This window comes from Ixodes scapularis, unplaced genomic scaffold (assembly GCF_016920785.2).
Source record: "Ixodes scapularis isolate PalLabHiFi unplaced genomic scaffold, ASM1692078v2 PGA_scaffold5__190_contigs__length_132052651, whole genome shotgun sequence".
In the NCBI taxonomy this organism is placed as follows: Eukaryota; Metazoa; Arthropoda; class Arachnida; order Ixodida; family Ixodidae; genus Ixodes; species Ixodes scapularis.
In genome coordinates this window covers 124,576,184-124,603,823 of record NW_024609880.1, presented here as the reverse complement: position 1 = coordinate 124,603,823, position 27,640 = coordinate 124,576,184, and the positions used below count along the sequence as shown (strand labels likewise).

General features: G+C 50.8%; 1 protein-coding gene across 1 annotated transcript in view; it reads left to right on the top strand.

The window, feature by feature from the left end:
• Positions 1–27,336, top strand: part of LOC8051581 (ATP-binding cassette sub-family C member 4) — a 67,863-nt gene extending 40,527 nt beyond the window's left edge. The window contains exons 12-27 of the mRNA XM_040205606.3: positions 836–930; positions 1,925–2,011; positions 4,399–4,495; positions 7,197–7,427; positions 8,765–8,958; positions 9,224–9,519; positions 11,607–11,686; positions 12,560–12,710; positions 13,181–13,411; positions 16,560–16,663; positions 17,479–17,676; positions 18,631–18,786; positions 19,773–19,862; positions 24,344–24,516; positions 24,573–24,678; positions 27,000–27,336. Of these exons, the coding sequence (XP_040061540.1) occupies positions 836–930; positions 1,925–2,011; positions 4,399–4,495; positions 7,197–7,427; positions 8,765–8,958; positions 9,224–9,519; positions 11,607–11,686; positions 12,560–12,710; positions 13,181–13,411; positions 16,560–16,663; positions 17,479–17,676; positions 18,631–18,786; positions 19,773–19,862; positions 24,344–24,516; positions 24,573–24,678; positions 27,000–27,281 (2,571 nt within the window). The 3' untranslated portion in view covers positions 27,282–27,336. The remainder of the gene's footprint in view (positions 1–835; positions 931–1,924; positions 2,012–4,398; positions 4,496–7,196; positions 7,428–8,764; positions 8,959–9,223; positions 9,520–11,606; positions 11,687–12,559; positions 12,711–13,180; positions 13,412–16,559; positions 16,664–17,478; positions 17,677–18,630; positions 18,787–19,772; positions 19,863–24,343; positions 24,517–24,572; positions 24,679–26,999) is intronic.
• Positions 27,337–27,640: the final 304 nt, after the last annotated feature.

Here is a 27,640-nt window from a genome sequence, read left to right as displayed (position 1 = left end):
ATCTAAGGTCGAAAAAAAAAAGCCAAACAGAAAGTTCTTTTTGCCTGTCTATATTGCTTATCTACACCTGAGACACCAGATGGCAATTGAGGCTGACTAACTTCTGGCTGTATAAACACACAACACAATTAGTAGTGATGCGGGCTGATTAGCCAATCGCTCAAATGCCATTTGATGGAAATAGCACGACTTCGCTACTTGGCAGGTGTGGAGCTCCACAGTGGTAGCGCAAATGCGCTCCAACTAGTTTTTTTTTTAATTAAATGCTTTCTTTAGCGTATTTCTTGGCTGCATTAGCCGAAGAGTACAATATTGAAGCGATCTGTTTATCAAACGCATTGCAATATAATGAATAGCTTCCTTAGGCTTCTATGGCTGCCCTCCGCCTCAGTTGTTGGGCAGTGGAGCTGGCGGACGTCTCTCATTTCCTTTCAGCGCCGTGCTTAGCTCCCGCACAGCCTCGGACGATGGACCAGAGCAGTTCTGGAGGTACTGATGTCAGGCTCGCGTTGGAGGCCACACTCACGTCGAATGGGAGCTTCCACGAAAAACCATCAACCTTTCTGTCCTTGGCCCGTGCGAAAATGGGCGATGCTGAGCGAGCTCACGTGCCCCGAGCAGGCTCGATCAACTGGCGTGAGACGCCATGAGGCTCCTGATGAGGGCCAAGAAGTCGTCCCCCCAAGTCCTTCACTCCTTCGACGTTAGCGGGGCTGGAGTGGGTGGATCAAATCGCGGCGGGTAGGGAGCTTTGTGAGATGGAGCTTGCAACAGACCATAGACTTCCTGGTGCGGATTGCAAAGACGGTCCTAACAAGACCCTTTCCCCACGCAGGACCTGAGCCTGCTTCCTTACGGAGACAGGACCCTGGTCGGAGACAAAGGGGTGTCGCTCAGCGGTGGCCAAAAGGCCAGAGTGAACCTGGCACGGTGAGTGGAATCTGGTCCTTCGCAAGAAAACAAAAAAGAAGCATCTTGGATGTGACAAAGGAGAAAGTCGATCCCTGTCCTTAGTCTCTCCTGACCACCAGCTAGCGCGTCGAACTAAAAAGAAACGCGACTTTGTTTCATCGAAATTGAGGAAAAAGAAAAACTGTTTTTTTTTTTTACCCTTTGAATTGGTAGCCAGAGCAAGCTTTCGGGCGATCTTTCTGTGGCTCGTTGCGCAAATGTTCGCCAAAACCACGCGCTTGGGTTGGCAACGCTCACTCTGTGTGCTACGCTCCGGGCACTGTTAAAGCTGGACGGTTCCCGTCAGCACAATGCAACTTTGCCGGCGGATTGACTCACCACCTGAGGTAAGACGATTTGTGAAGCAGCGCTCGTGCCCATTCCGAGGGCCGGCCATGACACACCCGGAACCTCTGAGGCCCTGGCAAGTCGCGATGAAGTCGGCGAACTTTCCGAAGATGTGAAAGAAACAGCAAATTCACTTCGACAGAGTGGTCGGTGCCGTTATTAAAGCTACCAACCTCTCCACCATCTTCCATTACTTTTATATTTGCCTTTTAATTTTTTGCTCCTCTAGTTTTTGTATGATTGCCTAACACACTGAATATTATGCTAAATATGTTTGCAAACCTTGAAGGCAAAATGTACGTTTCTGGCTCTATGACACGCATGTTCTATATTACAATATTTACTCACAAATACCGGCGCCTTCGTATGGAAGGCCTCGTGGATCGGGCTCTATAAAACAGCGCAGTGAAAACTCTCTTTCAACGTAAACGCACAAAATCCGAACGTATAATTGCAATCAAGAATCTACAAGAGCCGACGTTTTCGCTTTTAACTTGCGATAAACTGGGTAAAACAAAGCAAGTGATGCAGAATGTTTTCATTCAGATACTTGCGCACATGATGAGCGCACATACCGGGTGGAGCGAAAGGTGTTGACGGTGGGGCCATCTGTGCTCCTTCGCAGGGCGCTGTACTACGACGCCGACATCTACCTGCTGGACGACCCGCTGAGCGCCGTGGACACGGCCGTCGCAAAACACCTGTTCGAGGCGTGAGCGAACCTTCTCGTCCCAATCGAGGCCTGACCATGCTCCCAGGATGGTCAGAGCTTTTCCCAACTTGGGCTCAGACGCGCTACCGAGGACGCCTGTTGTACTCAGGGACAACCTTCTGTGGCATTTTAGAAGAACGGAGGAGCTAGCGCGCCTCGATGCTGCTGAACGCAGCAACATTCAGACACTCGGGGAAGAGCGCCTGGGTGGCTCCACAGTGGTGGCTCTCACCGAAATAAGGCCAAGTCCCTCAATCAAATTTATGCTTAGGGTTACTCACAAGTACCGAGGGAGGATCGGTGGCCGAGTGGCCTGGCGCACACCAGCCATGGAGCACGCGGAGCGAAAGCTCGCACTGCAGAACCCAGGGGTCCTGTGTTTAATCCATGGTTCAATCCCCACCTCTGCCCGTTTTGATCTGGAGAAGCATCTTACTGGCGTGCGGCAGTGTAACACTACTGCGTGATGCACGTTAAAGACCCCAGGCTATAGCGGTTGTACTGCACTGGCTAAATTGCTCATCGACTGCTGAGACACCAGACGCCCATTAGGGAGGACTAATACCCTTGTAAGACGGACCACGGTCGTAAATGCTTTAGTAGAAAGAACAAGTTCCTAAATGGAGGAAGAGTTCGTGTCATACGGAACCGTGCAGATGCTCCTTCCCCTAAAGAATCATTTTCGGGAAAGGAGCTTGCTAGCGTCATTTAGCACAAATGAAGTACTCTCGACAGAAGGTGCTAACGGCACTGGAGGCGAACTGGCGCATCATATCTTCTCCCTGGGGTTAGAACTTCAAAATACTGACCTCACTATTGTTTTTTTCAAGCGTCGGCTGACGGTACTGCACCCTTGGAAGGCTTTCGTTGATAATTAGAACCTTAACTGTGTCAGAGACGATCTGTATCCTCTTCATCCTCACAGGTCTCGGACTATTCAACAACTCGCCAATGCTCTCACTCCTTTTTCTGGTATTGTTGGTATAAATCATTAAACCACCACAGAGCAATGCCACAGCTTTGACCATCTGTTTTATATACGTTATTTGAGGAGCATGCACGTGCGCGTGAGTCTAGGGCCCGCAAGATGACCACGGTTGCTGTGACGTCGCCATAAAAAATTCGTCATTTCCAATTAATTGAAACTTTAAGCAGAGTTAGCTATGTCCATAGACTTTGCTGTGACGTGTCGGATGCATCGTTGTGACGCTACTGTGATATTATACTGAACTGCACATTTTGTTCAAAAGCTCAAAATTACTGGAACCTTTTGAACAGTAACTGTCGGTTCCACTGCCACTCTGTGCCCTATACGTAGCTTGCACTGAATTTACTTGGTCAGACTTAATGGAAGAGAAGGCGCGTGAAAGCCTATAGCTTCCGCTGCGTACATGAGACGCTTCTTGCCACCAGAAAGGAGGGACCGACCGTCATGTGCAAGATACTATGTATTTCATTTCAACTAGAAAACGATCATACAGAATTCCTCAGGCTCTAATGTAAGCCACATGGGCTATGTATCCACTCTGTATCAAACGCTTCCATTCCTATAGAAAAACAAAAGTTTCATTGACGTAGCCCTCGAATGCGTGTGGCATACCTCGTGAGGACTAAAGGCTGGTTCACATACTTGCTCAAGTCCAGCCGAGTGCGACTGCAACGGCTTGCAACTTTAATCATTTTACGGGTTGCTATGGGAACGCGGTTTCAAGCCGCTTGCAACCGCCATTGCTGCTGCGCGGCGCTGTCGTAAAGGCTCGATCACACAGCGGTGCTGGAGTGCGACTGCAACCACTTGCGTCCCGTTAAGGCTTCTTGCGTCGAGCTGTTGCTATGGCGACCCTTACAACGAGCCAATGGGGAGGCGCTGTGCCGCACAACGCAACGCTGTCGATGCAACTGTGTGAAGGAGCCTGTGACGGCTTAAAAACCGGTTGCGGTCGCACTCGGACGGACTCAACGCCAGTGTGTGATCGCCCTTAAGGGCTGAAACGTAATAATCTATCGAATGTCGAGTAAAATACAGATAATAGGACGCTTGCGTAAGGGTTGAAATGATATATTTGCGATTTATATACAGCAAATGCTTAGCCGCGGTTTGTTTTTCAACAAAGAACGACGATCACAATATCCGCTTTCTGCCGACGTGTTCTTTGTATCCGCTATTTATAAAGCGCTTGCATTCCTCGGAAAGCTGGAGGTGTATTCCCGTAGAGTTCTTTCGAATACTTTGGACTGGTTTGCGGGAACACATACTTACAGTGGCAACTGCGGTGGACGTGCGTGCTTCGTATGCCGTGAGGCGTTGAAGAAGACACGCGATGCAGGGATGCCCCTCGCAACGTAGTCCAAGTCTGGGGTAAGGTGCAGCGGTTTCTCTCGTTCAGGTGCATCCGCGGCTACCTGAGGAACAAGATCGTGATCCTGTGCACGCACCAGCTCCAGTTCCTCCGGTCGGCCACCCAGGTGCTCGTCCTGCGAGAGGTAACTTCACGGAGATGCGCGCCCTTAGCGTTCTTTCCCAACTCCCCCTACACTCCCCTAATTCACGCGGGAGGACCGATGGCAAACGGACGATCCGAATGCAGATTTCCTTACGCCCCGTGGCGTACCTATAGGGCGTGGTACGGAGGGAACTTAGTGCCCTGGGAAGAAGGCGCCGGGCCAACGAGTACCAGAGGAAAAAGCCCCGAATTAGTATACATAATGTAGGTAAAACAGCGCAGAATGACAAAGACTATAAGGAAGGAACAAACAGGACGGAACAGTTCCTTCTAGTCTTTGTCGTTCTGCGCTGTTTTACCTACATTATGTATACCCTACTCCAACTAGCCAGGTCTCAACGTTGGCCCCGAATTAGACTCGCAAAAAAGCACGGGGGGTCGAAAATGTTCTACCGAGCGCCTTCTCTACGTCGTCGAACAAATCTCTGGTCACTGCTTTTTAGTTGGGCCGAGGTGAGCTTCTTACTTGCGTCGCGACTGGACCGCCCGCAGGCGCAACACAGCACACCCTTACGAGACTTCAACAGCTCCGCCATTGTTATCTTTGGCTAGCGGTCTCTAACCATCGACATAGGACTGCGGCGACTTTTCCGGTGGGTCTCCATTGTCGCGGATATACCCCAGACCATACTCGGAGCAGATATCGTGGCCGAACTTTGGCCTCTCCGTCAACATCCGTGGCAGAAGCTTACCAGATCCTTGACTGGTATTCCGTCGTTATTCGAGGCTCCTCTGATGGATCCCCTTGCGGTGCCTTCGAGGTATGAAGACCTCCTTATAGGGTACCGTGCCATAACCCGACCGTGCGATTCCGAGGTGCCAACCAAGCATGGTGTCAAGCCTGAAACACATGTGAGCAAAAATCGCGTAGCATATGGCGCCGCCAAGCAGCGTAACCGTACAGCAACCGTCGCACGAGATGGCACGGCATTGGCCGTGCCATCCCGTTATATCGTCGGCGCGACGCGAGGCGATTGTTGCCCACGTGTGTTTTACGCTTAGAGGGAAGCTGAAGCGTTTTTGAATTTGATTAAAAACACTCGATTCTTTTTAGTCCAACTTCAGGCATCACGAACATCACACAAAGTAGGCTAGTTCATGCCAGTATTAACTAGAAAGACGTCTTTGAAGTGGTGTTAAAACGACGACCCTTCACGGCAACGAAAGAGGAAAGTGAAAATAGAATGGAAAACACGACGTCACGAAAGGTTCCTCTCGCGTGCTCCTCAGCTCGCACAGCCAGCCTCGTGCGCTGTCAATACTGAGATAGTTGGTTTTCCGTGCTTCTGAAAGATGCCAGTTGAACGTAGGAAGATGCACGAAGAGAGAGAGAGAGAAAGAAAAAGGACATACACACAGCTGGACTAGCAACCATTTACTGAATATCTTCTTCTACCACGCCCATTAGTTTTATATCTCCAAACCAATGGGTGCGGAAGAGGAAGAGGTTCATCTTCTGTTAATGGCTGCTAGTCCAGCAATGGGCTAGTTCAGCCAAATGAATTACTTATGGCCAATCAGGATTTTCCCGTACCACCGATGCCGACACCGAGGCCGACGCCAGCTTTCTTAGGACAAGAGCTCCTTAAAGGGAAGCTACGGAGCTTCTTCAAAAAAAATGAGTTAGAAGTGAATTCTAGTGTATTTTTACCTCGTGAACCCGAATACCAAAACCATTTGCCGGGCAAGTATTTTTAAACGCGAGAAAAACGCGAAAGATGGTCGCTGTCCGTGACGTCATTGACGGATCTTTTGGCTTGCCAAGGCTAGGGAGGCGGGGCTTCAGCCCTATTTTCAAATTGCTCTTATGGCTCTCCGGCGCGTCGCATTGAAATATAATTGTGATATATGTTATTCTAAAGGCCAAATGAACGCAATTCAAGCGTTTTTTCTCAAATGTAAAAGTGCCCCATCTTCCCTTTAAAGCTGTCGCTTTAATGGGCCGATTGCGGCCCCGAATTTTCCTCGTGCTTTATAATCCGTGAGAAATTCCGAACACGCGTCCGGGTCATTAAGGTGCATTCAACTGGTCCGGCACCAAGAACTCCCGTCTGTACGCGATGCTTCGTGCGCCGTTCATCAAACACAAAATGTCTATGTTCGGGCGTGTGCAATGCTAACTCGTGAGGTTGAGTTTTTTTTTTTTTTATCTCTTTGTTTACGAGGGAATTTAACATCGAAAGACTAGCGTCGCTCGCTGGCGAAACCACTTTTTATCCGCGAGGGCTTACCTGTCTCTTGGAAAGGAAAGGGTATAAATTAACAAAAGAAAAGAATAAATTTTTCAAAAAGCTAGAGTGGTTCATCTCGAATCTTCCAAAAGCCTTGGTCGCCTGCCTTCTGCAACGTCCACTACGAAGATCTGGAGAAAAAATGCTTTATTTATACTATACGTCGAATGTTGTGGCCTATCTCGTAAAGCAATGTCGATAAGTGAACACGTATCTAAAAGCAGGCATTTGGCGAGTAAATGAGCGCACCCACGAAGAACAAAGGAACACAGTATGGGCAGACCTGGGAAACTCTTTAGCGGGTCGGAAGACTTTCAGTTACGCCGCTGTCGCTGTGACGCACGACAGATGATCGCATCAATGCACTTTTTCGAGAGACCTTTTGGTAGGAAAGGCGTCTCCCAACGTGGGGCAGCGAAGGGCGCACGTCTGAAGAGAGCAAACGCGCAGGGCAAGATGCTCGGGCTGGGCACGTTCGAGCAACTGCAGCGTGCCGGCCTGGACCTGGAGTCCCTGCTGGAGGAGAAAAGCGAGGCCAGGCCCGATGCCCGGCGGGAATCCGACCCGTTCCAGGCGCCGCCGCCCGGCTCCGAGACGCTGGACGCGGCCTCCCCGGGGGCCCTGTTCGAGTCAAACATGTCCCTGGCAGGCTCCTACGAGCAGCTGGACGCCGAGCCGCAGGTACGCGGCAAGTCACCCCGGCGGGATACGTCTCACAACGGCTGACCATGCAGCCCCGTCGAAGTGGTCGAAAGTTCAGGAAGGGCGAGGACACGTCCTCTGTTAAGTTTTTTGGGTGCAATCACCCCTGTTTGCTCGGAGATCCCTCCAAACAAACTGAGGCGATTTTCGGGACGACCCTGAGGATAGTTTACGGTTTCGAGCGCAGTTATCGAGTGTCACCCGACGCACATGAAATGCTGAGTCGATACTGCCTAGTTTAGTTTTATACGTTGTTGTTCCCGGATTTTACTTTTGTGCCGTTAAGATGTGGTTTTGTGGATACCCAATTGAGGCAAAACATTCGGTGTTTGGCACCCGCTCGTACGAGTAAAGCGTGAAGAGGCTCCGATTTCACGTTCGCGCTAACTGCTTCGCTGAGTTCACGGCCTGAGGCGCGCAATGTATCCAAAACTGAGAGCGAGGTCGGTGAAATCTTGCGCACGACTAAGGAGCTTCCGTAAGTGCGGCACATAAGAGAACAAATCGCTGCGCCTTTCAGAGTTTGCATCCCGGACGGCGAGCTCCATGACCTCGTGAGTTTCAGCAGCGCAGAAAGTGTTTGTCAAACTTCAGGTGGATATCTCCTGCGCTACGCACGACAATGTTGGCGCCATCAGGACACAATACCAAGTGCATTGGTGCAACGTCAGCGTTGGGATGTACGGCGCCCCGCACTCGCTGGACGTGATGCGTGTGTCGTACAGGCCTACCCCCCCCTGGGGGGGGAGGAGCCCTAGCTCTGGGGATTCTCTCAATGAGATGGGGAATAAAGAGGGATTCTCCAACCCTAGACTTTCCCACTGGAGAAGGGGAATCCCTGGATCGGAGTGGGCAACCGGTGGTCGAAGCGGCCTCTTTAAGGGGAAGGCTGACATAAACGGTAGTGTCCTCTCCAGCCTTCCCAAGGTGGGAGGGCCCTCGCCCTGGGGCACCCTCTGCGTGGGAGCCGAGAGATATCAAACTAATCACTGGGGCGGGGCTGCTCGGTGCATGGTTCCCATGCCGTGACCGTCGGACCCGTTGTGGTACACACTCATGCCCCAGTAGCGGGGTCGGACAGGGTCGAGCACTGAAGGGCTCTTCCCCGCTGGTTTTTTCCAGCCTATTCCTTTGGCCAGTCCAGTTTTTTCCCCTTCCCAAATTGGCTTTACAGTAGAATATCTATTTGATTCAAGGATCCAATTAATTTTTATCGAATTGGCTTTAAATCGGTTGTGCCCTCTGAGGCGGTACCGATTGAGGCATTTTTATTTTCTTATATTTTTACAAGCCTCCCCTTATCAAATGTCGTACAGGCCGAGCCGAAGGCCGACGGCGGGGCGCAGCCGAGCGAGGTGGAAGAGTCCCGCAGCACGGGCTCCGTCCAGGGCCGCGTGTACTGGAGCTACATGCGGGCCGGCGCGGGGCCCATCCTCATGCCGCTGCTCTTCGTCAGCAGCATCCTGGCCCAGGCCATCTTCAACGGGAGTGACTTCTGGCTCACCTACTGGTAAGCGCCTCCGGACGGAGACTCGTATCTGTGGCCAGCCGGCAAGTCCTTTCGTCAGTTCCTCGAACCCGTGAGAGAATGCAATCTGGCTTTCTTAAACTTTACGGAAGGGAGGCATTCGTTTTTGCACATTCGTTTACATTAGCTTGCGCTAGCGTAAATCAATGTGCGTGCCGGTGGATGCGCGTCCGTGGGACCGCCTGTTTGCCTTTTATATGGCCCGGAGCGGGGAGTCTGTGCTGCAAGAGTCGGAACTACCTCGCAGGACCAGCATGTCGGAGAGCAGAGGGAACGAGAGCTTATGGGAGCCGATGGAGAGCAACACGTCGGCCGCGGCGGACGACCCGTGGTCCTGGTGGAGCTCGTGGTGGGCGGCTCTGGACCCGGTCACGTACAACGTGGTTGTGTACGCCATAATCATCGGCGGCCTCGTGCTGTCGTCGATGGCTCGCACGGTGGCCTTCTTCGTCATGTGCATGCGAGCGTCGGTGAACCTCCACAACCGCATGTTCCGCTCCGTCATCCGAGCACCCATCTACTTCTTCGACACAAACCCCATCGGTGAGTTTAGACGGACGACTCTAGGAAGTCACTCAATGAGAGAGTTCCTGCCTGCCGTCTATGGATACGCGGCCAGATGCTGAGATCGCACGACCGCTTGCTCACTTTGCTATAGCCTGCCGCTCTACAAAGGAATGGCTAGAAGCTGTAATCCAGCTAAGGTTACTGGATTCGTCGCTTGAGCCACGGCTCAGCGTGCAATGCTTTTTCGTTGCTCCGGCTTCGCCCTGCTCCCGCTCGTTCAGCGCCAGCTACCGTGATCGCTGGTCAGCCGTGGCTCAGGACCACTCACTGCGGCCGCTCTGAGGACTTTCATGTCCCCCGGCAAGAAGATCCACTCGGCAGGCCCAGCGGAGCGGGGACCCCCATGCGACCGCTGGCTAGAGAGTCGTTTGATTGGAGTCCTTAACGTCATCGCCATCTTGGCATTACGAGCGTTTGATCCGAATGGGCGACCTGCGTTGCCCCTTCGAAAGGACCATCGGTGGCTTAACGTCTTACGCTGTAATGTTAGGGAGTTCTAGAATGATGTACAAACGTTTAGCACTTGCGTTAGCGCACGCTACGGAAGAGAGTTTTAGTATAGCCCTTTTCCTCCGCCGCCACGCAAAAACCCAAGCATCTCTCGTTGCAACGAAACCAAGATACAGTAACAATTGTTGTTTCACACACAAAATGGTGTAAGTTAAGAAAAATTGAGCAGTCCTGTGTTAATCCGCAGTATACAGTCATAGCGAAAGCTGTGACACGTCACGGAAAAGTCGTAGGGCATCGGTGTCGCGTTCACGCATGCCCGTGGGACATTGGGGTGTGTGAACAAAATTGTATGAAAGCGCGTCTCCCGGCACAAGCTCTTGGCTTTGAGAGTGCTAGAGCAACTAAATGAGCGAGGCTCATTTAGTTCAATTTCTTGGGATACGTTACCATGCGTGTTTTCGCACTGCCAGCATTTTGCACGAGTGGTCACTTTTGCCCCCCCTCCCCCAACCTTTCTAAAATGTGCTTACTTAGTGGTTTTGGTGGCCCTCACCAAATTTCTATTCGCAACCATACGTTTATTATTTTCACTTAAAATATAATTAACAAATTTTAGTTAATTATCCGACGTAGCTTGACAATTAACACCCCTATATTGTGTCGTCTCGGGCCCTTACAACCCACCTGCATAGACCATATTAGTGAAACTTTAGAGGCTCTTTAAAATAACGCCTAAGCACTTCCTATGAGTTGTGAATGCGAAAGCATGAACGTCGTTCCTCCGCTCCTCTTCATCGCGCGCTGCCGCCTTCCTTTTCATGGGTGGAGGGGGGGGGGGGGGGAAGGGGGAAGGGGGAAGGGGAGTGGAGTGGAGTGGAAGGGTGGAGAAAGGGTACGCCGAGATGCTCCGAGACCCCACCGTTGAGAGGCCCCACCAGCGGGAGGAGGGGAAAGCCTCTCGGGCCGTCATAGCCGCCTGGCGGGTATCCAATCCGACGCACTAGAAGCCTCGCCCCGGCCTGCACCGCCGCACGAGAGCCAATGGGAGCCTCGTTCCTTGATGACGCGCGCCAGTCAATGGGAGCGTATGGCTCAGATTTCGGTCACAGACGACATTGAGACGGGGAAAGAGCCGTCTGGCGCGGCTTTAAAGCTGATGACGTAGGTTCTGCTCCATGGGACAGTTAATGCTTTCGCATTAAAAAAGTAAGAAACCCGTAGAACCTCAGAAAAGCTCCTTTATAAGGACGTAGAGGTTTTTCGAGGAGGCGAGAGGCGTTTCTTTTGAGTTTAGAGTTGGACATGTGCGGGTATGCAAAAGGTGTTTGTTGCATTTCTGACACGTGCAGTTGGTGCTCGCTTGGGCTCAGGTATGACGGAAAATTAGTTGCACCTAAAACATCTATTTAGATTAAAAGCCCCCAGTCATTTCAGAGTTCCGTCCTTTATTATTTTTAGCGCCTCACCGACGAAAAACACTACTTGTAATGTTTACTACGCAACACTTCGATGCTGTCGATATTCTTGAGAGCGAGTCACTGAACGTGCCACCGATTATTTCGGACGCGTTATTAATCTCGGAGATTTTTTCTCGGTACCTTTTTTCGTAGGGAGAATTCAAAACCGCTTCGCCAAGGACCTGGGTACCATCGACGACCTCCTGCCACCCACCGGGCTCGACATCACGTTCGTAAGTGGCTCGCTGCGGCGGCATGCGGACGGGCGTGCGCAGAATGCCCCAGAGGGGAAGCGTCGGCGCGACCCGCAGTCAGCGCTCCTGCGCGCATCACGAAATCCCTGTCAGTAGACGCGTCCTTTTTTGGGCCGCCATACTTCTTTCACCGGTACTCTTTGGTCTGTTTGGCTGCGCAACGTGAAAGCGGCTTTGTCTTTAGCTCTGCCAGCCTTCTGCCATCAAATTAACGAAACATTTCGATAGAAGCTTAGAAGGACTTAGAACAGTTTTATTCGTTTGTTTGTAAGATGTTTATTTTGGCACAAATGGATGTTAGCAGAATAAATATATTAAGGCGGGGCTCTCAAAGCTTTCAGGGAAAACTGTTTAAGGGACCCCGTTGTTACGTTAAAGTGAGTAAACCATCAACTAAAAAGCAATGTGCCAAGCTAGAACTTTTGAAGTGGTGAAAAAAACACATGCGAGAGAAAAATGCGAAATGTCGGCATTCTTTGCCGAAAGATTAGTTGCAATATGTGCCGAAGAATAACAAATAAAAAAAGCGTGCGGCACGGAGGAATAAAGACAACCAGAAAAAAAAAATAGCAACGGGGTGGCGAGCATTAATTTTAGCGCGAGAGAGAGAGAGAGAAAAAAAGAAAGAAAGAGAAAAAAAAAGTAATAAAGCGATAAAAATGCAGGAAAACAATCAAGGCTATATGTAAACGCAGCTTCATAGAAGGTCATCTAACACTTTATGTCTTGTTTTCTCGTACACGATATCGACTTTGAGCGCGCCTTTTTCCATACAGAGTGGTTGGCACCCGTGAGCATTTGATCAGCCTCAATGTATACGTGAAGCTCACGAAGCGAAGCGTGTTGGCGCAGATCTTTTTGAACCTGCTGGGCGTGCTGGTGGTGGTGGCGGTCATCAGCCCCTGGATCATCGTGCCGACGCTGGTGCTGTTCGTGGTGTTCTTCTTCCTGCGGCGCTTCTACATGCGCACGGCCCGGGACGTCAAGCGGCTCGAGGGAGTCAGTAAGCGCCTCTCTTCTCCCGGTTCCCGCACGCGCGTCGGATTGTGGTCGTGCCGGCGGCCAACGTGAGCAAACGGGCGTCCTTTTCTCGCATATCCGCCCCGTTAAAATAGCGAGTTTTAGTAGACCGTGTCTCCCCCTCCGCTAAGCCCCTCCGCTACCCGGGGAACTCTACAGCCAAGACCATCGGCACGTAGGCATAGTGGCGGTTTCTTCGTAGCGGAGGGCTAGCGGAGGGGAAAACACGGTCTACTAAAACTCGCTAATAGAGAGTTTTAGTAGATCGTTCCGATACCTCCGATAGCCCCGATAACGATACTATGCATGCGCAAGGGAGGCGGTGGCGGAGTATCGGGTATCGTTATCGGAGTCATAGGAACGATTTACTAAAACTCTCTATTGTCTCGGAACCTTTAAACGGGGGGTGTGCCTCGGAGGTTGTTTAGCGGAGCGCTGTGTTTCCCCGTGCAGCCCGCAGCCCGGTCTTCTCGCACCTGAGCACGTCGCTGTACGGCTTGACGACGATTAGGGCCTTCGGGGCGCAGAGCACCTTCGAGCGCATGTTCGACACCAAGCAGGACCACCACACGTCCGCCTGGTACATGTTCCTGTGCACGGCCCGCTGGTTCGGCATCACGCTGGACTCCATCTGCTTCGCCTACATCACCGTGGTCACCATGTCGCTCGCGCTGTCCGGGGACGGTGCGTGTCCTCTCTCTTTTCCGCGTCTCCAACTGTATACCCTGCAAAGCACACCCACCCCACCTAGAATAATCGAAGCCCGTGCAGCATAACACATTTTACATTTTCTAAGCGAGAGCGAGTGTCACGGGAACGCATCTGCAACCGTGGAAAGTTTCCAGGATGCTAATTGCAGCTCCGGGTCCTGATAAAGGAGGCAGAATTCGAGGGTTTGTGTTCTGTCGGCTCAACGCGATTGTTGCGACAATTCTGTGGATGTCTTTTTTTATAAACAGCTTTCAGAAACGATGAATATGATGACATTTGGTATATTCCAAATAAAATCTCCTCATGATTTACCAGCCAAAATTTATTTGAGGATATTTGCTGTCGATTCCGAGCAGCGACTCGAAAATCCAACAAAAGTAATCCAAGGTATGACCATCGGCAGATTTTGATGACAATTACAAACAAATAGGCCAATTGGTCGATTGGATAAAGATCCCAATCTATTAAACCTGCATCAATGCGGGCGAGAGAAGGTAAAAAAAAGCCCGAGGTACACCTAAGCGCTTCTTATGAGTTGTGAATGCGAAAGCATGCGTGTCGTTCTTCGGCTCCCTTATTTTGACTGCGGCGTACTTCCGTCGACGGCCGAGCGCGCGCTGTCTTCGCCACGCTGACCTTGTACGTGGAGCCGCTGCCTCCCCTCGGTGGCCAGACGCTTCGTACGTGTCACCGGCGCGCTGGTGGCGCAGACACGCAGTGCCATGGGGTGGCGGTCGTTGAAACTGCCGTGCAGTGGCCAATAGGAGCATCGCTCCTTGAAACCATGAAGCGCCAGCCAATGGGACCGAAACCGAAATCCATCGGATTTCGGCTTCAATCCGCTCCTTTGGGATCGGGGAAACTATAGTCGGTGACAGGTCAAGAACGAAGTGGACGCTCCTCCCACCCCTTTCCACTTTAGCAGAGCGAACGCTGTACGGGAGGCGACATCCTGTTTAGCGTTCGCTCCGCCAAAGTGGAAAGAGGTGGGAGGAGCTTGCACTTCCTTCTTGACCTGTCACCAAATATATGTGCCGTTTGGCTAGGCTTTTCGCGTGGCTTCAAAGCTGGAAGCCACCAGATCGTGGCTTCACTTGGAGAAAGGAGTTTAGGTGCCGTTTGGCGCGGCTTCAAAGCTGATGACGTCGGCTCGCTCCATGAGACAGTTAATGCTTTCGCATTAAACAAATGGTGGCCAAAAGCATCTCGAACAAGATGGTCCCGGGCAGAATTGCGCACCCAGATGAATCTCAGCTATGGTTGGAATCGGCCATCTTCCTAACGCGTTGTACATTTTCGTCCTACATGTGGCTACTGTTGCCAATTAAAAAAAAAAAAAAGAAACAACATTTGTCGGTGCATAGGTTTACTATGCTGCAAAAATTTCCGTAGAAGTTCGGCCGCAGCTGAAGAAACGTTCAGGGGCTCCTGCTTTGTGACGATGTCGGATGCGCAAGAAACGAATGCCCGTGGTTCGGAGTACGGTAGAGGCAAACGCGCAGCCCCCGCGCGGCCATCTTCGAGGCACATATGCGGAATTGCGTGCGATTGTTTTTAACGCTTCGGCCGAGTCGCGGGAAAGAGTCGCGTTAACTACCCGAGCCGCTGAGCACGTGGGCTCGGCCGCTCGGATACGGTGGCGTAGCCCGGCCGCTGTCCAGCTTGATGAGCGAAGATTGTGGAATCACGGCTCCCGGAGCGGCGTCTATCGCCATTTCAATCAGACGGGAGCGCGTGGCGTTCAAGCGAGCAGACGAGCAAGCCAGCATATAAGAAAGGACGCGCGTGCGCACTTCGCCGTTTTCGAGACCAGGCGCCGCGTGCTCTCTGTGTGACGTCACGTCACTTCCGTGACCAAGTTTTCGTGATATTGGCCTCCCAACTTTGCACCCCCTTCCAAAGCGCGGAGAAAAACGTAGTTGTACGTCGAAATTGATCGCGATATTTCAAGCATAGCCTCCTTTATTCTGGAAAGCTTGTTGAATCGCGAAAGAATGTGGCCGCTGTAAAAGGGAAAGAAGACCAGAGAAGTTGACGGGCGCAGGGTCTCTAGAGTAACTGTATAGGCTCTATCGGAGCATATGCAGTTGCTCTAAGGGGCTCTCTCTAGCAGCGCCAAACAAAAGCCCCAGCGGTAAAATCCGGACACACGAACGCGCTCCTTTTTGCTTTTTTCGCGAACATTTTACGTCAAACCTTCTCCATTCCACCTCTCTCCCGTTTCTCCATGCGCGGGTAGCCTCCTTTCTTTTTTCTCCGTTGCGGTTTGTTGCTGTTTCCCATAGAGGCCACCGCGCCCCACTCTTGGCACTGGCTGAAAGGTTACCCCAGAAGTGGCTCTGCGCTACCATGTGGGTAACCGTTCGGCGCTGCTCCTCGCCTTTTTTGGGCAGCCGGAATTGACAAGCTTTCTAGAATAAAGGAGATTATGGCACAACTTATCCATCAGATACAATAGAGTTCTTATGACGCGCGCTAAAGTGGTTGCGCGCTCTCGTGTACCGCGCTCTGCCGTCGGCGCTCTCGAGACGCTTTCCTGGCTTAAAAGCACCCTGACACTGGCCACTGATCTCTACTATAGGGGGCTGGATGACGCGTCGAGCGCGTGGGACTGAAGTCGCCGGAAGTAAGCGGCTTGTTTCGGAAGTCGGCGCTTGGCTGGCTTTGTAAACCTTCCGAGTGCTGGTTCGAAAAGCGTCGAGGGCGCTAGATTTTCGCTTGTCGCCTCAAGAGAGCCTGCTTGCTGCGTTGTAAGAGCACATGCAGACCCGTGAAGTATCATGGGAAGCCATTCAATGTAAGCATCTTGAGATCCTAGTTGATCAAGTGTGCAGATGCCCCAAGTTCAAAAGCCTCATTCTCGGGATTTAATTTGGAGCATGATTATTAAAACCCACTCGAAGATGCCGAAAAGTACGGACCAAAACATCGACACAATGGAAGCCCAGCAGACGCCCGACTTCCGGGAACAGCATCAAACTTCCGGTGGCTTCACTTGCGCCCTGCTCGGAGAGCGGCTACGCGCCATCCAGCCCCCCATAATAGAGATCAGTGGCAGTGGCGCTCGCTCCTGGCCACTCGAGAAACGAGTCGGGAAAAACGTTCTTTTTTTCCTTCGAAGGATCCGTCTCCGGGGGTGGAATCGGCCTGGCCATCGCGAACGCCCTCATGTTGACCGGCATGTTCCAGTGGGGCGTCCGGCAGTCGGCGGAAATTGAGAGTCAGGTAAGTGCTCACTCGGCAATGCCAGCTATGCTCTCGGGACGCCATTTCGGCCTGCTGCAGAAACCGCTTTTTGCTTCACCCTATCGTCTGTTACAACTCCAGAAGGTAGGTCGAGGAAAAGGGAGGCCGGGAAGGCAGAAGCAGACAGAATACTGGAGAGAGGAGGAGGTTTCCTCCTCTCTCCTCCAGTGTTTCGTCGGCTTCTTCCTCTCCAGCCTCCCTTTCCCTACCTTCTTGAGCTCTGACTTACTATAGAGAGATAGGGTTTCGGGGGGCTTAGAGGTACCCTGTCATCCTCCTCTCCCCCTACCCACCCCCACTATAAAAGAAAAAAAAATTGTTTAGATTTCTTGGACATGTCACCTATGTCACAGGGAACGTCCAGAATATTTATTTTCGATATTTTTGCGGAGCGTCACGCATTTTAAGTGCGGGGTAACTCGGTCCGCTTGCAGGCGCCGGATGAGAGATAATTTTTATGTCGAGACCGACATCGCAGTCATAGAGGTAATTTTGCGGGCCTCCGATTGGCTGGAAGGAACCGCTGAGTAGAGGAGTCGCATTCGCCCTCTCCCCTCCGTCAGCTATCCATCCTCCTCACCCCTTTCCACTCGAGCACAGCGAACGCCGGAGAGCTTACTCTCACTGTAAAAAAAAGCCCGTGCGTCTACTTTCCCGCACAACACTCGGAGAGTTAATCAGCGCAACTTACGGAGGCAGCGAAACTTACTGAGGTAGCAATGCAAGCGTGACGTTTTGCATGGCTTAATGTCGCAACTCAGACTGCGTTTTGAGCAAGAGTGTGTGCTGCCCAGATGACTTCGGTAGAGCGCGTCCTGGAATACAGCAACCTGCCTGCCGAGGCCGATGTGGACTCGGCGCCCGGCAAGAAGCCGCCCGAGTCGTGGCCGGAGTTGGGTTCCATCAGCCTGGAGGGAGTGTCGCTCTCGTACGCGCCGGGGGAACCGCCGGTGCTCAAGGACCTCCGCTGCCACATCAAGCCCAAGGAGAAGGTGCGTCCCTTCTTGGCTTCGAGGAAAGGCAGCCAGACTCTCCGGGCTGTCCAAGCGAAACAAGATATGTCGCGCAGCCTTGTTTTCCTTTGCTTCGCTGGCAGCTTTGCCGATCCAAGTACCGCTTCCGCACGTTTTGCAGCCATCACAAATTAGGGAAGTTTAGAAGCAAACAAAAGAAAACCAATGATTGGTGTGGACCTCCTTAGACAACATGGGCTGAAACACCAGATCCGCCACTTTTCTGATTCTGCGGTCCCAACGAGCGCTATTATTTCTTAATTTGTTAGATAGTACCAAGTATGGGACTGAGCATTTTATTTGTAGTTCGGACCCCGGCTCTCTCAGAAACGTGAGCCACAGGAGCTCGAAGGAGAGTTTCAGCTCATACTGTCTGCGGTAGCTTGATCGTGCTGGGAGCGCCGAATGTCCAACCAAAACGCCGTACGGGAACCCCCGGCTCCTGCATGGCGTCCACGACTTACTTTTCCAAGCTCTTCGTTTTCGTCGGTGTCAGGAATGAGAGCGTGGAGAAGGATAGCTCGGGGTTTACCCAACTGGTGGTGTCAAACGACGTCATGACTGTAACCTGACGTCATGTGACGTCACAATATGACACCCTGACGTCATCTGTGGTGTCACGTGATCCAGAGTCAATCATTATGTCGTTATGGTCAGCGGACGTATTCTACGAAACGACACACGGCACTAAAGCTATTACTGCAAACCTGTTTGTTAGCCCGACAAGAGGGAACAGCGTTTGGCTAGGGACAAAGAGGCAAGCTGGGCTCCTTCTGCTACTACCGAGGGACGGCTAGGGAGCGTGCTTCGTTTCAATTCAAGAAGCAGAATAGGCTTCGGGTCAGTTTAAGAAGCAGAAACATGTAGGGGTGTTTTGTGAGCAGTTTGGCGTCCGATGGCCGTCGGTTTGGTCAGGTAAGGGTCCCCTCGCAGGTGGGCGTGGTGGGCAGGACGGGCGCGGGCAAGAGCTCCATCATCGCGGCGCTGTTCCGGATGACGGAGCCCGACGGACCGATCCTGGTGGACGGCATCGACGTGCGCCACATCGGGCTGCACGACCTGCGCACCAAGATTTCCATCATACCTCAGGCGAGTCCGCCTCATTCCCTCCTGACGTCCGGGTTTGTTCTGCACCTCCTAGAGGCTGTAGTGACTTGGTTTACGAGGTTCTACACGAGAGCTGCGACACTGTTCGGACTCTTCACTCACTGAGTCGAAAGCCGATGACGCAGCACTGGTGTCCAGCCTAAAGTGAGAGGCGAGCTGCTTTTATACTGATTCGGGATAAAGGGAAAGGATCTATAACGTGAAACGTAGAGCGCAACTAATATTTCATCGAACCGGGAAATCGTTAATTAGGCCCACGATCTAATACAAGTACACGGTAAACGTTGAACACAATAAAATATTGCAACGTACCAGTCCGCAAAGGAAGAATGTGAAGGGTTTGATTTAAATACGTCCACGTTGCTTGTTTCCCTTTCGTCTTTATGACACAACCTACCAACCGCTTTCTGCTTGGTTGGTAGGTTGTGTCTGTATTGTGATGGCGTCCTTGGTTGTAATTGTTTCTTGGTTAGCAGTTCTTTTTTTCTTTTTTTTAATCTGCCTTTGTGCTTAAAGGCCGATGACCAGACTCAAGATTCTGCAAAGCAGAAGATCCTCCTCACCCTGGAGGAGGAGGATACAGGGAACGGTGGACAGGGTAGAAGGGGGAGAGGAGAAAGCTAGAGAAAAGTGGAAAGCGCGAACTGGCCGTCGGTCTTTAACGTTCAGTGAGCACTTCAGGGTCCATCAGAGGCCGAGGTTAATGTGGCGTTGAGTTTTAAACTTCTCCTGGGAATTGATCGCGAGTCCTTGGTGGGCCTTAAAGAAGAGGCCCTTTGTCCGGCGTAATCGAGTGGATATCCAGATCAGGTCCTTCCGGTGCAGCCAAGTGGCACGAGTGCGAGTAAACCCGACCGGATTCAGTGAGCTCCCCTCTTTGCCGCAGGCAATTCTCGTCTTTCCCTTTATACAATGTTCGTAGAAACTCGTTTCGGCCGAAGCCACTAAAGTTGCCGTTCGCTGCGCAGGATCCTGTGCTGTTCACGGGTCCCATTCGGCGCAACCTGGATCCCTTCGGCGAGCACGCCGACGAGCAACTCTGGACAGCTCTGAACGAGGTCGGTGGACTCTTGCCGCGAAGCAGGGGCGAGAGCCGCTCAATAGGATGTCGACACCGCATTTCCCCCATCGTGTCGAGAGCCTAGTCGGACGGTCGTCTGCGTCCTATTTTTCCTTCCGACAACGCTGCCACTAGGGCCGCAACGAGTGACTTCATTGCTCTGCTCCATTGCAACCCCCTTGAATGCGGTCTTCTTTCTGCCGCCATTTTGGTGCCTGGTGCAGTAAAATAGTTGCGATTCGCGGGAGCTCCGCTCGTCGCCTTGCTTCGGCTCCTTTAACGTAGGATCGCCTTTCCCGCCATTTGAGAAAAGCTCTGGATATTATTTTAAGCGCTGACCGAAGGTTTCGTTTCTCCGAACTTCTCTATACTGGTTCTCCGGAGCCGTGCGAATAGCGTTCAGAGACCGGTCATCCGTGCTGCAAACGGCTCATCAACGGTGCCTCCGTTCGGGCAGCTCGCGGAGGGCGGTCCGAGCCTGCTGTCAAGGTAAACAGTTGCGCTAATATTCGCCCACAATGGCTACCCGGTAGGACTCCCGTCAGACGTTTTGGGGGAGTCTAGGAGTCGACATTATGCACCAGGTTGGTGAGGTACTCTAAAGCCGTCATCAAAAGCGAGGAAATGGGTTGTTGATGAGGGACAAAAAAGCGCATTCGTCAGGCTGTGTACAAGGGCAGATAAAACATTTCGGGGAAGAAACGCTCAAAAATGCACGCGCGTCTTCCCCGCGAAGCCCGCGATGAAGGCACAGGCCTCAAAGTGCACCCGGCGGGTGGCGAGACGCACTACACGCTCGGAAGCGCTCTCTGCGTAGGGACAATGCGACTTTTCGATGGACTGCAGCAGACGTCAAGAGCCATCCTCGCCAATCCAGCGATATGTGAACGTGAGACTCGCCGCGTCTTTTCCAGACTCGTGGAGTTCTCTGCGGCAGCTGTGACTTGATTTGCCCAAAGGCCGAGAGTGGTCCCGCCTTTCGGCCTGATGCTGAACAGGATATGTCCTATGTAGGTCGATAATAGTCGAGTGTCGAAGTGTTGCCTTCCTTATCTTTTTGCCAACTCCTCATTGGAGGAGAAGGGCTCACACGCTCAAAACCTCTCCAAAGTGCTGCGGGGAAACGGCCTCACGGAACGTCGAGTTGTGGGTCGAATGTGATATCCGCTTCACGCTTGTAAGATGTGGAAGTCACACTAAAGTCTAACTAGCGGGAAGCATTTGGAACCTTCGAACATTATGTGTGCCATTTAGGTAGTGTGCAATAGCTTTCTTTGTGTTTACATAAAGGAATCTATGGTCATGTTTCTACAGTCTAATATAGGTACCTGGCGTCATATAATATATAATCGTAATACACTTGGTCGTGTGTCTTTGCATAAATACATAATATAATCAGTTTCAGCCACCCAACTTAAGCTGTCAGTCACTAAATCAACTAAGTTGTGAAAACAAAAAAAAAAGAACAGTAAAACGACAAAGCGTAGATTTTTCTTTTTTTTATATAGGCGAGTTGATTTATTGCTTCGCTTGCACAAATTATATCAAATAGATCCCATCTGAAAAAAAAAATTCACAAGGTCTCTTATGTTATAATTATAATGCAATTAAATGGAAAGTTGTAATGGAGAGGTCCCGGGTTCGATACCCGGACCAGGCGGATTTTTTCGGTCGCGCACCAGTCACCTAGCTGTGTTTGGAGATTTGTGTTTGTCCTCTGTCCCCCTTTTCCCCCTTCTCCAGGGATTATTTTCGTCAGTCTCTTATGTTATTCCTAAGACGTCTTGAAGGCGAAAGTCCAAGCGCCGATCCCGGAGTTAGCGAACCTCCAAAGACAGCGCGCACAATGACGACACACTTTTGGCCCCATTAATCTCACGACATGTCGCACGCCCGTTCTTCTCCACTGTCCGAGCGAGAGTGTCCTCTTCTCCCGCTGGGTTTGCGTGTTTCCGCTCAAGGACTGAACGATACCGAAAACGCGGCCAAAGATGGTATTATAGTATAATTTACCCCATTGATGCGTTATGGTAAATGTGTAATGTGAACGTATGCAAGCTAGATCTTGCCTCACTAAAAAAAAAAAAAAAAGCTTTTTTTTTTTGCGATTTAAGTCAATTTCAATGTGGTGGAGGTTGTGGGGTCCGTCGGGACATTTCATTTTTCAGATCAAAATAACAAGAACCAAACTTGTTTTCTGAGTTGTTGCGAAAGCCCTATCCACATTGGAGAGTATTCCGGGGATGGATGAGCGTGACGTCGACGGCGAGTGCCATTCCCTTCTCAGCTTGGTCTTTCAAACGCACGAGGTTGTCGGCTTTCGCAGTCCACTTGAGCGGTTTCCGCTCCTGATACCACCAGATTTAGCTATCTCTATTTTGATGCCGTAGCGTTCAGCGGCACATTGAAAACAAACTGATCCGTTGCCGTATTGTTTGTGCCACCCTCCGCCGCGGAGCTGACGTGAAAGCGTTGCATCGCAAGAGCCTTACGTTTTCGTCCTGTTATGCGCGCTACTGGGAGAAATCCCCGGTTTTGCTCCCTCGCGTGAATACTCGTCAATCAAAACTCCCCAGTGGCTCAAGGAGTTTTACTTTCAATTTATATTTATTGATGGTTCCGTCAGGGCGTGTTTCCTCAGACCTGCTAAATTTATCGGGGAAATTGTTCCTCTAAAATAGCGGAGAAGTTTTTCCCATATATATAACGGGGAAATTTTCCCACTAACTTTTAGCAGAAAATTTTCCCCGCTAAGTTTATGTGAAATTTTTTCCGCTGAAATTTGCAAGAAATGTAGCGAAACTACACTACTAATATACATTTTTTATGAATATTTCAAATCTGTACGCGCAGATGCCGATTTCAGCGTGAGCATCGGCATTTATGTCACCCCAATTCAGGCTACTGCAGCGCATCACTCTAGGTGCTGAATAAAAAGCATAAAATCGGCCACACCGCTATGTTTTGAGTCTCGCGACAATAGAGGATGTTACAAACTAATTTGTTTAGTCAATACAAACATTAAAACAGCACGTCAAGTCGTTTTTTTTTTGTTATTTAACCGCAAGACCAATTGATGCGGTCGCGGAGAGAAACAGCTGCTCCCATTTCTTTCCAGGTGTGCACATAGCAACAAACTGTGCTGCATAGCCGCTCTAACTTTATAATTTGTGATTATTTGGTAACTGTGGGCGATTCCAATTTTTACAGCAACCAAAAAGCAGACAGGCGGTTTACGTAGCAACGCGAGATCGCCACTTTGGCAAGCAGGAACGTTCTCTTGTCAAACGTACCGTAGTAGAAACTCAAACTCCGTAGTGTTCGTTCTGCGTAGCACATAAGCAACACGACAGCAAGCCGAACCAATCTGAGGACTAGTAATTAGACACAAATAAAAAATAAAGAATCAAAAGCATGAACCTTTTGTCAAGTGGCTACTGCAGACGCGGGAGCTGACGTATTTACAAAACGAAAAAATAATAGAGGAACGAAAACATGAACCTCAAGTGGCACCCGCAAACGTGGGGGCAGACTTGTGTGTACACAGCAGTAAAAAAAAAATAAAGGAACAGGAGCATGAGCCACCTGAAATGGCAAAGAATGCAAACTCGGGAGTGCTTTGAAGGCTACCTTTACGAGCCGTCCGCGTTGTTTCGCCCGAAGAAACTTAAACCGGGACAACGCTCGCTGTCGTCGCTGGAGCTGCCAACGGAGCAGCGTTGGGGCATGTCGGAGAAATTGGAAACGCGCGACCACCGCCGCTTCCCGCAGTCCCGAGCCGGACTCAACACGCCATCGAAAATGCCGGACTCCTGTCTGCCGCTGCTGCGTATGGGCCGTGGGAACTTCGGAAAAGGCCCAATGCATTTAGTAGTTAAATAAAATAGAGAAAACCGTAAAGAAAACAACCGAGTCAAAGGAACACAAGCGTCCAAGGCGTTCGTCTGGATTTTTCTTTCGTTCCTAACCGGTGCGCTGAGGAAGCTTGTCGTAGACGAAGTGCATATAAGGCACAAGAGGGCAATAGACTGCGGAAGCAAAAAGGGGGTGAAAATTCCGAGAATCGTGCTCAGGAGGAGGCAAAAAACGATGCCATATAGGTAGCCTGAATGCCGAGCTGGCGTCGTTGTGACCGACCTTACGCGACTTCGTCGTAAATGCACTCCGATATTTTGTGTCGGACTACGATGTCCATTAAGTGAAACACTGTACTTTGCTTCGTCGCACCCCTCCACGTCGAACCTCTGGTTGGATGAAAGTTCTCTCCACACAGAACGCAAGCGGGTGGCGCTCAGGTGCTGTGTACCTTATTCAGGGGAAGCGACGCCAGCAAACAGCGCGTAATCTTCGACTCCGCTCGATCTTATCTCTTTGGTCTTCCTCTCGGCCGCATTCTCCCGGGCTGCAGAGTGGTAATAAGTGGCTGGAAACTCGCCTTTCCTCAGCTGTGAGCGGGCAGCTCAGTGTGCGTGTGCGCAGGTGCGCCTGAAGGACGCGGTGCTCGAGCTCCCGGGGGGCCTGTCGGCCCAGGTGTCCGAGGGCGGCGCCAATTTCAGCGTCGGCCAGCGCCAGCTCATGTGCCTCGCCAGGGCCGTCCTACGCCAGAACAGGATCCTGGTCATGGACGAGGCCACCGCCAACGTTGACCCAACGTGAGCACACGCCGCCTTCGCAGCTGGGCCGCCCAACAAAAGATTTCGATTTACAGGACGGATGCCATGATCCAGACCACGATACGAGAGAACTTCAAGGACTGCACTGTGCTCACCATAGCGCACCGCCTGCACACAATCATGGACTCCGATCGGGTCATGGTAAGGCCCTCCCCTTATACGAGTGTTCTGGTAAAGTTGGAGCGAGCATCAGCGAGGGAGCTTTTCGTACCAGCCTCTCACGCCTCCAACGGCTCTTTCCTGGGTACCATCGAGGGCCCCACAAAAACCATCGACGCAATCCTCTTACATGGCGACAATCTCCCGCGCAGTTCCTGGTACAAAGTAACAATCGGGATACGTGGTGGAAGCTGGCAAAAAGAACGCCCAGTTTTAGTGTACCGTGTTCCCGTCTTTTTAGAATAAAATTCATTTCCGATCATTTCACTGAGGCATGAAAGGTTCTAAATATTAAATGGTTCTTCATCCACACAAACGAAAAATGTGGCCGCCATTTTTGTTTCGGATGGCCGTGCAGCGAGTGCTCCCGTAGGTGTCCGCAGAGCGCCGAATGACTTGACGACCTTTAGGAACAACTTTGTGTAGATCGCGTTCTAGAAGGGTGTTGGTAGCGTGCCAACTCAAAGCTTGCTCTGAAGCGTTTACCCTTGCAGGTGCAGGACCTTCGAGAACGGTTTCACAAAACAAACGCTCGCTAAGCAGGAAAACAAAAGTCAGCGACCTTTATTTCCGGAGTTATATAGGATGCATGGAATCCAGTCGGAAAAAGAGAGATAGTTTTAATTTGCTTAGGAGACATTACGCGTGCTTTTAGGGAATGAGAACAGACCTATTCTCAATATATTTTCCCACTAAATGTAGCTAAAAAAAACTCACCAATTAATGGGCGACTTTTGAAGGCTAATTGATTGTTGGACCTTGGAGCATAATAGAATGATTAAAGTAAAACAAAGTTGTAAGTATATCATTATATATTTGGGGAACTAATTTACTGGTGTTCGTACGGGCTTAACTTCGCAGGAACTGTGTTTTTAAAGATATACATTGTATTCAACTTATTTTGCGAAGTATAATTACAAATACCATAGGTTGATGGCAGAAGTAGAAAATCAGGACGTAAACCTTTCGATTGAAGCCCTACTGTCACTTTTTTATGTACCAAATAAATCCAGCTTCAGAAAAACGTGTCTTGATCGGTCTGATTCGATACCGGCTCATCCTCATCGAGTAGAGGCTGAACTCCACATAAAGTGACAAAAGCGACGAGCTTTGCTTAGCGGCAATCCCTCTCCGCATGGCGCTAAAGCAGTGGCTGCTGCTCCTGCCGCCGGGTGAAACTCGTCGGTTTTTCGCACCTTTCGCTCAAGTTACATTTATATAAGATACAAAAAAATATTGACTGTTCTTCGCTGCAAACCACGTTGAAATGCATTTAGAGATTTCTCCTGTGAATTCCGCTAATTTATTTGAGACGAACCTCCTTCCCTCACGCAGACCTTGGCCACGGCAGAACGAACCCACCTTGCCTCTCTGTTTCTAGCCACACACTTCTCTTTTTTCCGGCGTCTAATAGGTTAGCGGCGTTCGGCAACTTCCGGTTCCTTAGGAAATATTGTTTAGCTGTCGACAAACGACGACGATGATCAGCAAGCCTGTCTAAGCATGGTTCTAAAAGCTAGAGTCTGGAGGTTTCAGAACCATGTTTGGACAGGCTTGCACCGCATTGTCATCGTTTCTCAAGAGTGAAACAAAAATTTTCTAAAGCACTGGAAGTTCCCAAACGCCGCTCACCTATTGGCACGACGAACGCGCGGAGCATCAGTGGGCCAGCGTTTCTGTTCAGCGATGTAATCCTTAATCCGTTCGCTTTTTTGCGATGCACTGTGACGGAGATAAGAGCCCCGGCGAGCGTGTCTTTTATAATGGGACTGATGAATAAATACTAGTAGATGGTATTGGTTGTATTCATTTGTATCGGTTGTAGCTTGCGTCAGCTGGCCTAGAAACATATATACCGGTTTAAATTTTGCTATAAATTCTGTCTCTCGATGAATCATCCCCTAATTTGTGTGTTATCACGCTTCTATATGCCGCTTCCACGAACCAGATGACTGAGTCGTATCAAACTAAGAGCTCAGCTTCTTATCATACCAGAAAAAGAGTGGGCAATAGAAAATCACAAAATGTGAGTAATTTAATATTCCTTATACGTAATCCCCAATGTTTAGGCAAAAATGAACTAATACATTGTAGTATGAAAAAAAACGCTATCACATCAACCTCGTTGGACCCAAGGAGCTCTAAAAAAAAGGAACACTGAAGTAATGGCATTATTTTCTGAAAGCAATTATTTGTAATTATACTGTTTTCGAGCGCTTTTCATTCTATTTTTAATGGATTACTTTTCGATCAAAGTAGTATAACTAATTAACATTTCTAAACTAAATCTCCCCGCCCGACAGGTCTTGGATGCCGGCCGCATCCTGGAGTTCGACGAGCCTTACGTGCTGATGAAGAACGAGAGCAGCCACTTCACGGCCATGGTGCAGCACACGGGCAGGGCCATGGGCGCCCAGCTCTGGAAGGTAGCGTGCCAGGCACACGCCGAGCGCTCCGGACAGCCTGCCGACGAAGAGGCCCTTCCACCCTGGTTCGCGCCACCGCGCCCCGACCTCGTCACTTCGGGGCAACACGAGACCGTTATTGAAGAAGATTCCGATGACCAGCGCAGCACCAGCTTGTGATTCGTGCGTCCTATAATTTCGGAGATGTAAAATAAAGTGCTCTTCCTCGTTCGTAGAACCGTGGCCTCCGAGATCCAACGCGCGCGAATGCTTCTCCGGCCGTCCCATTCGTTCATGGAGAGCGTAAGCGGGGAGCGGGTGCGGCGACTCCTCTAGCCGCATGGGCAGCATGTCGGCGCTCGCCTTCTAACAAAGTTACTAGAACACTCGGTTGGGAAAATCATCCTTGAAACCTGGACCGCTGGCGTGTGCACCGAGACCGAGCTAAATACGATTTTCCACCACGCAGTTGTGAAATACGACCGCACGCCGGTACGATGCTCATCCAGATCGAAACGGGCAGGGGTGGGGATTGAACC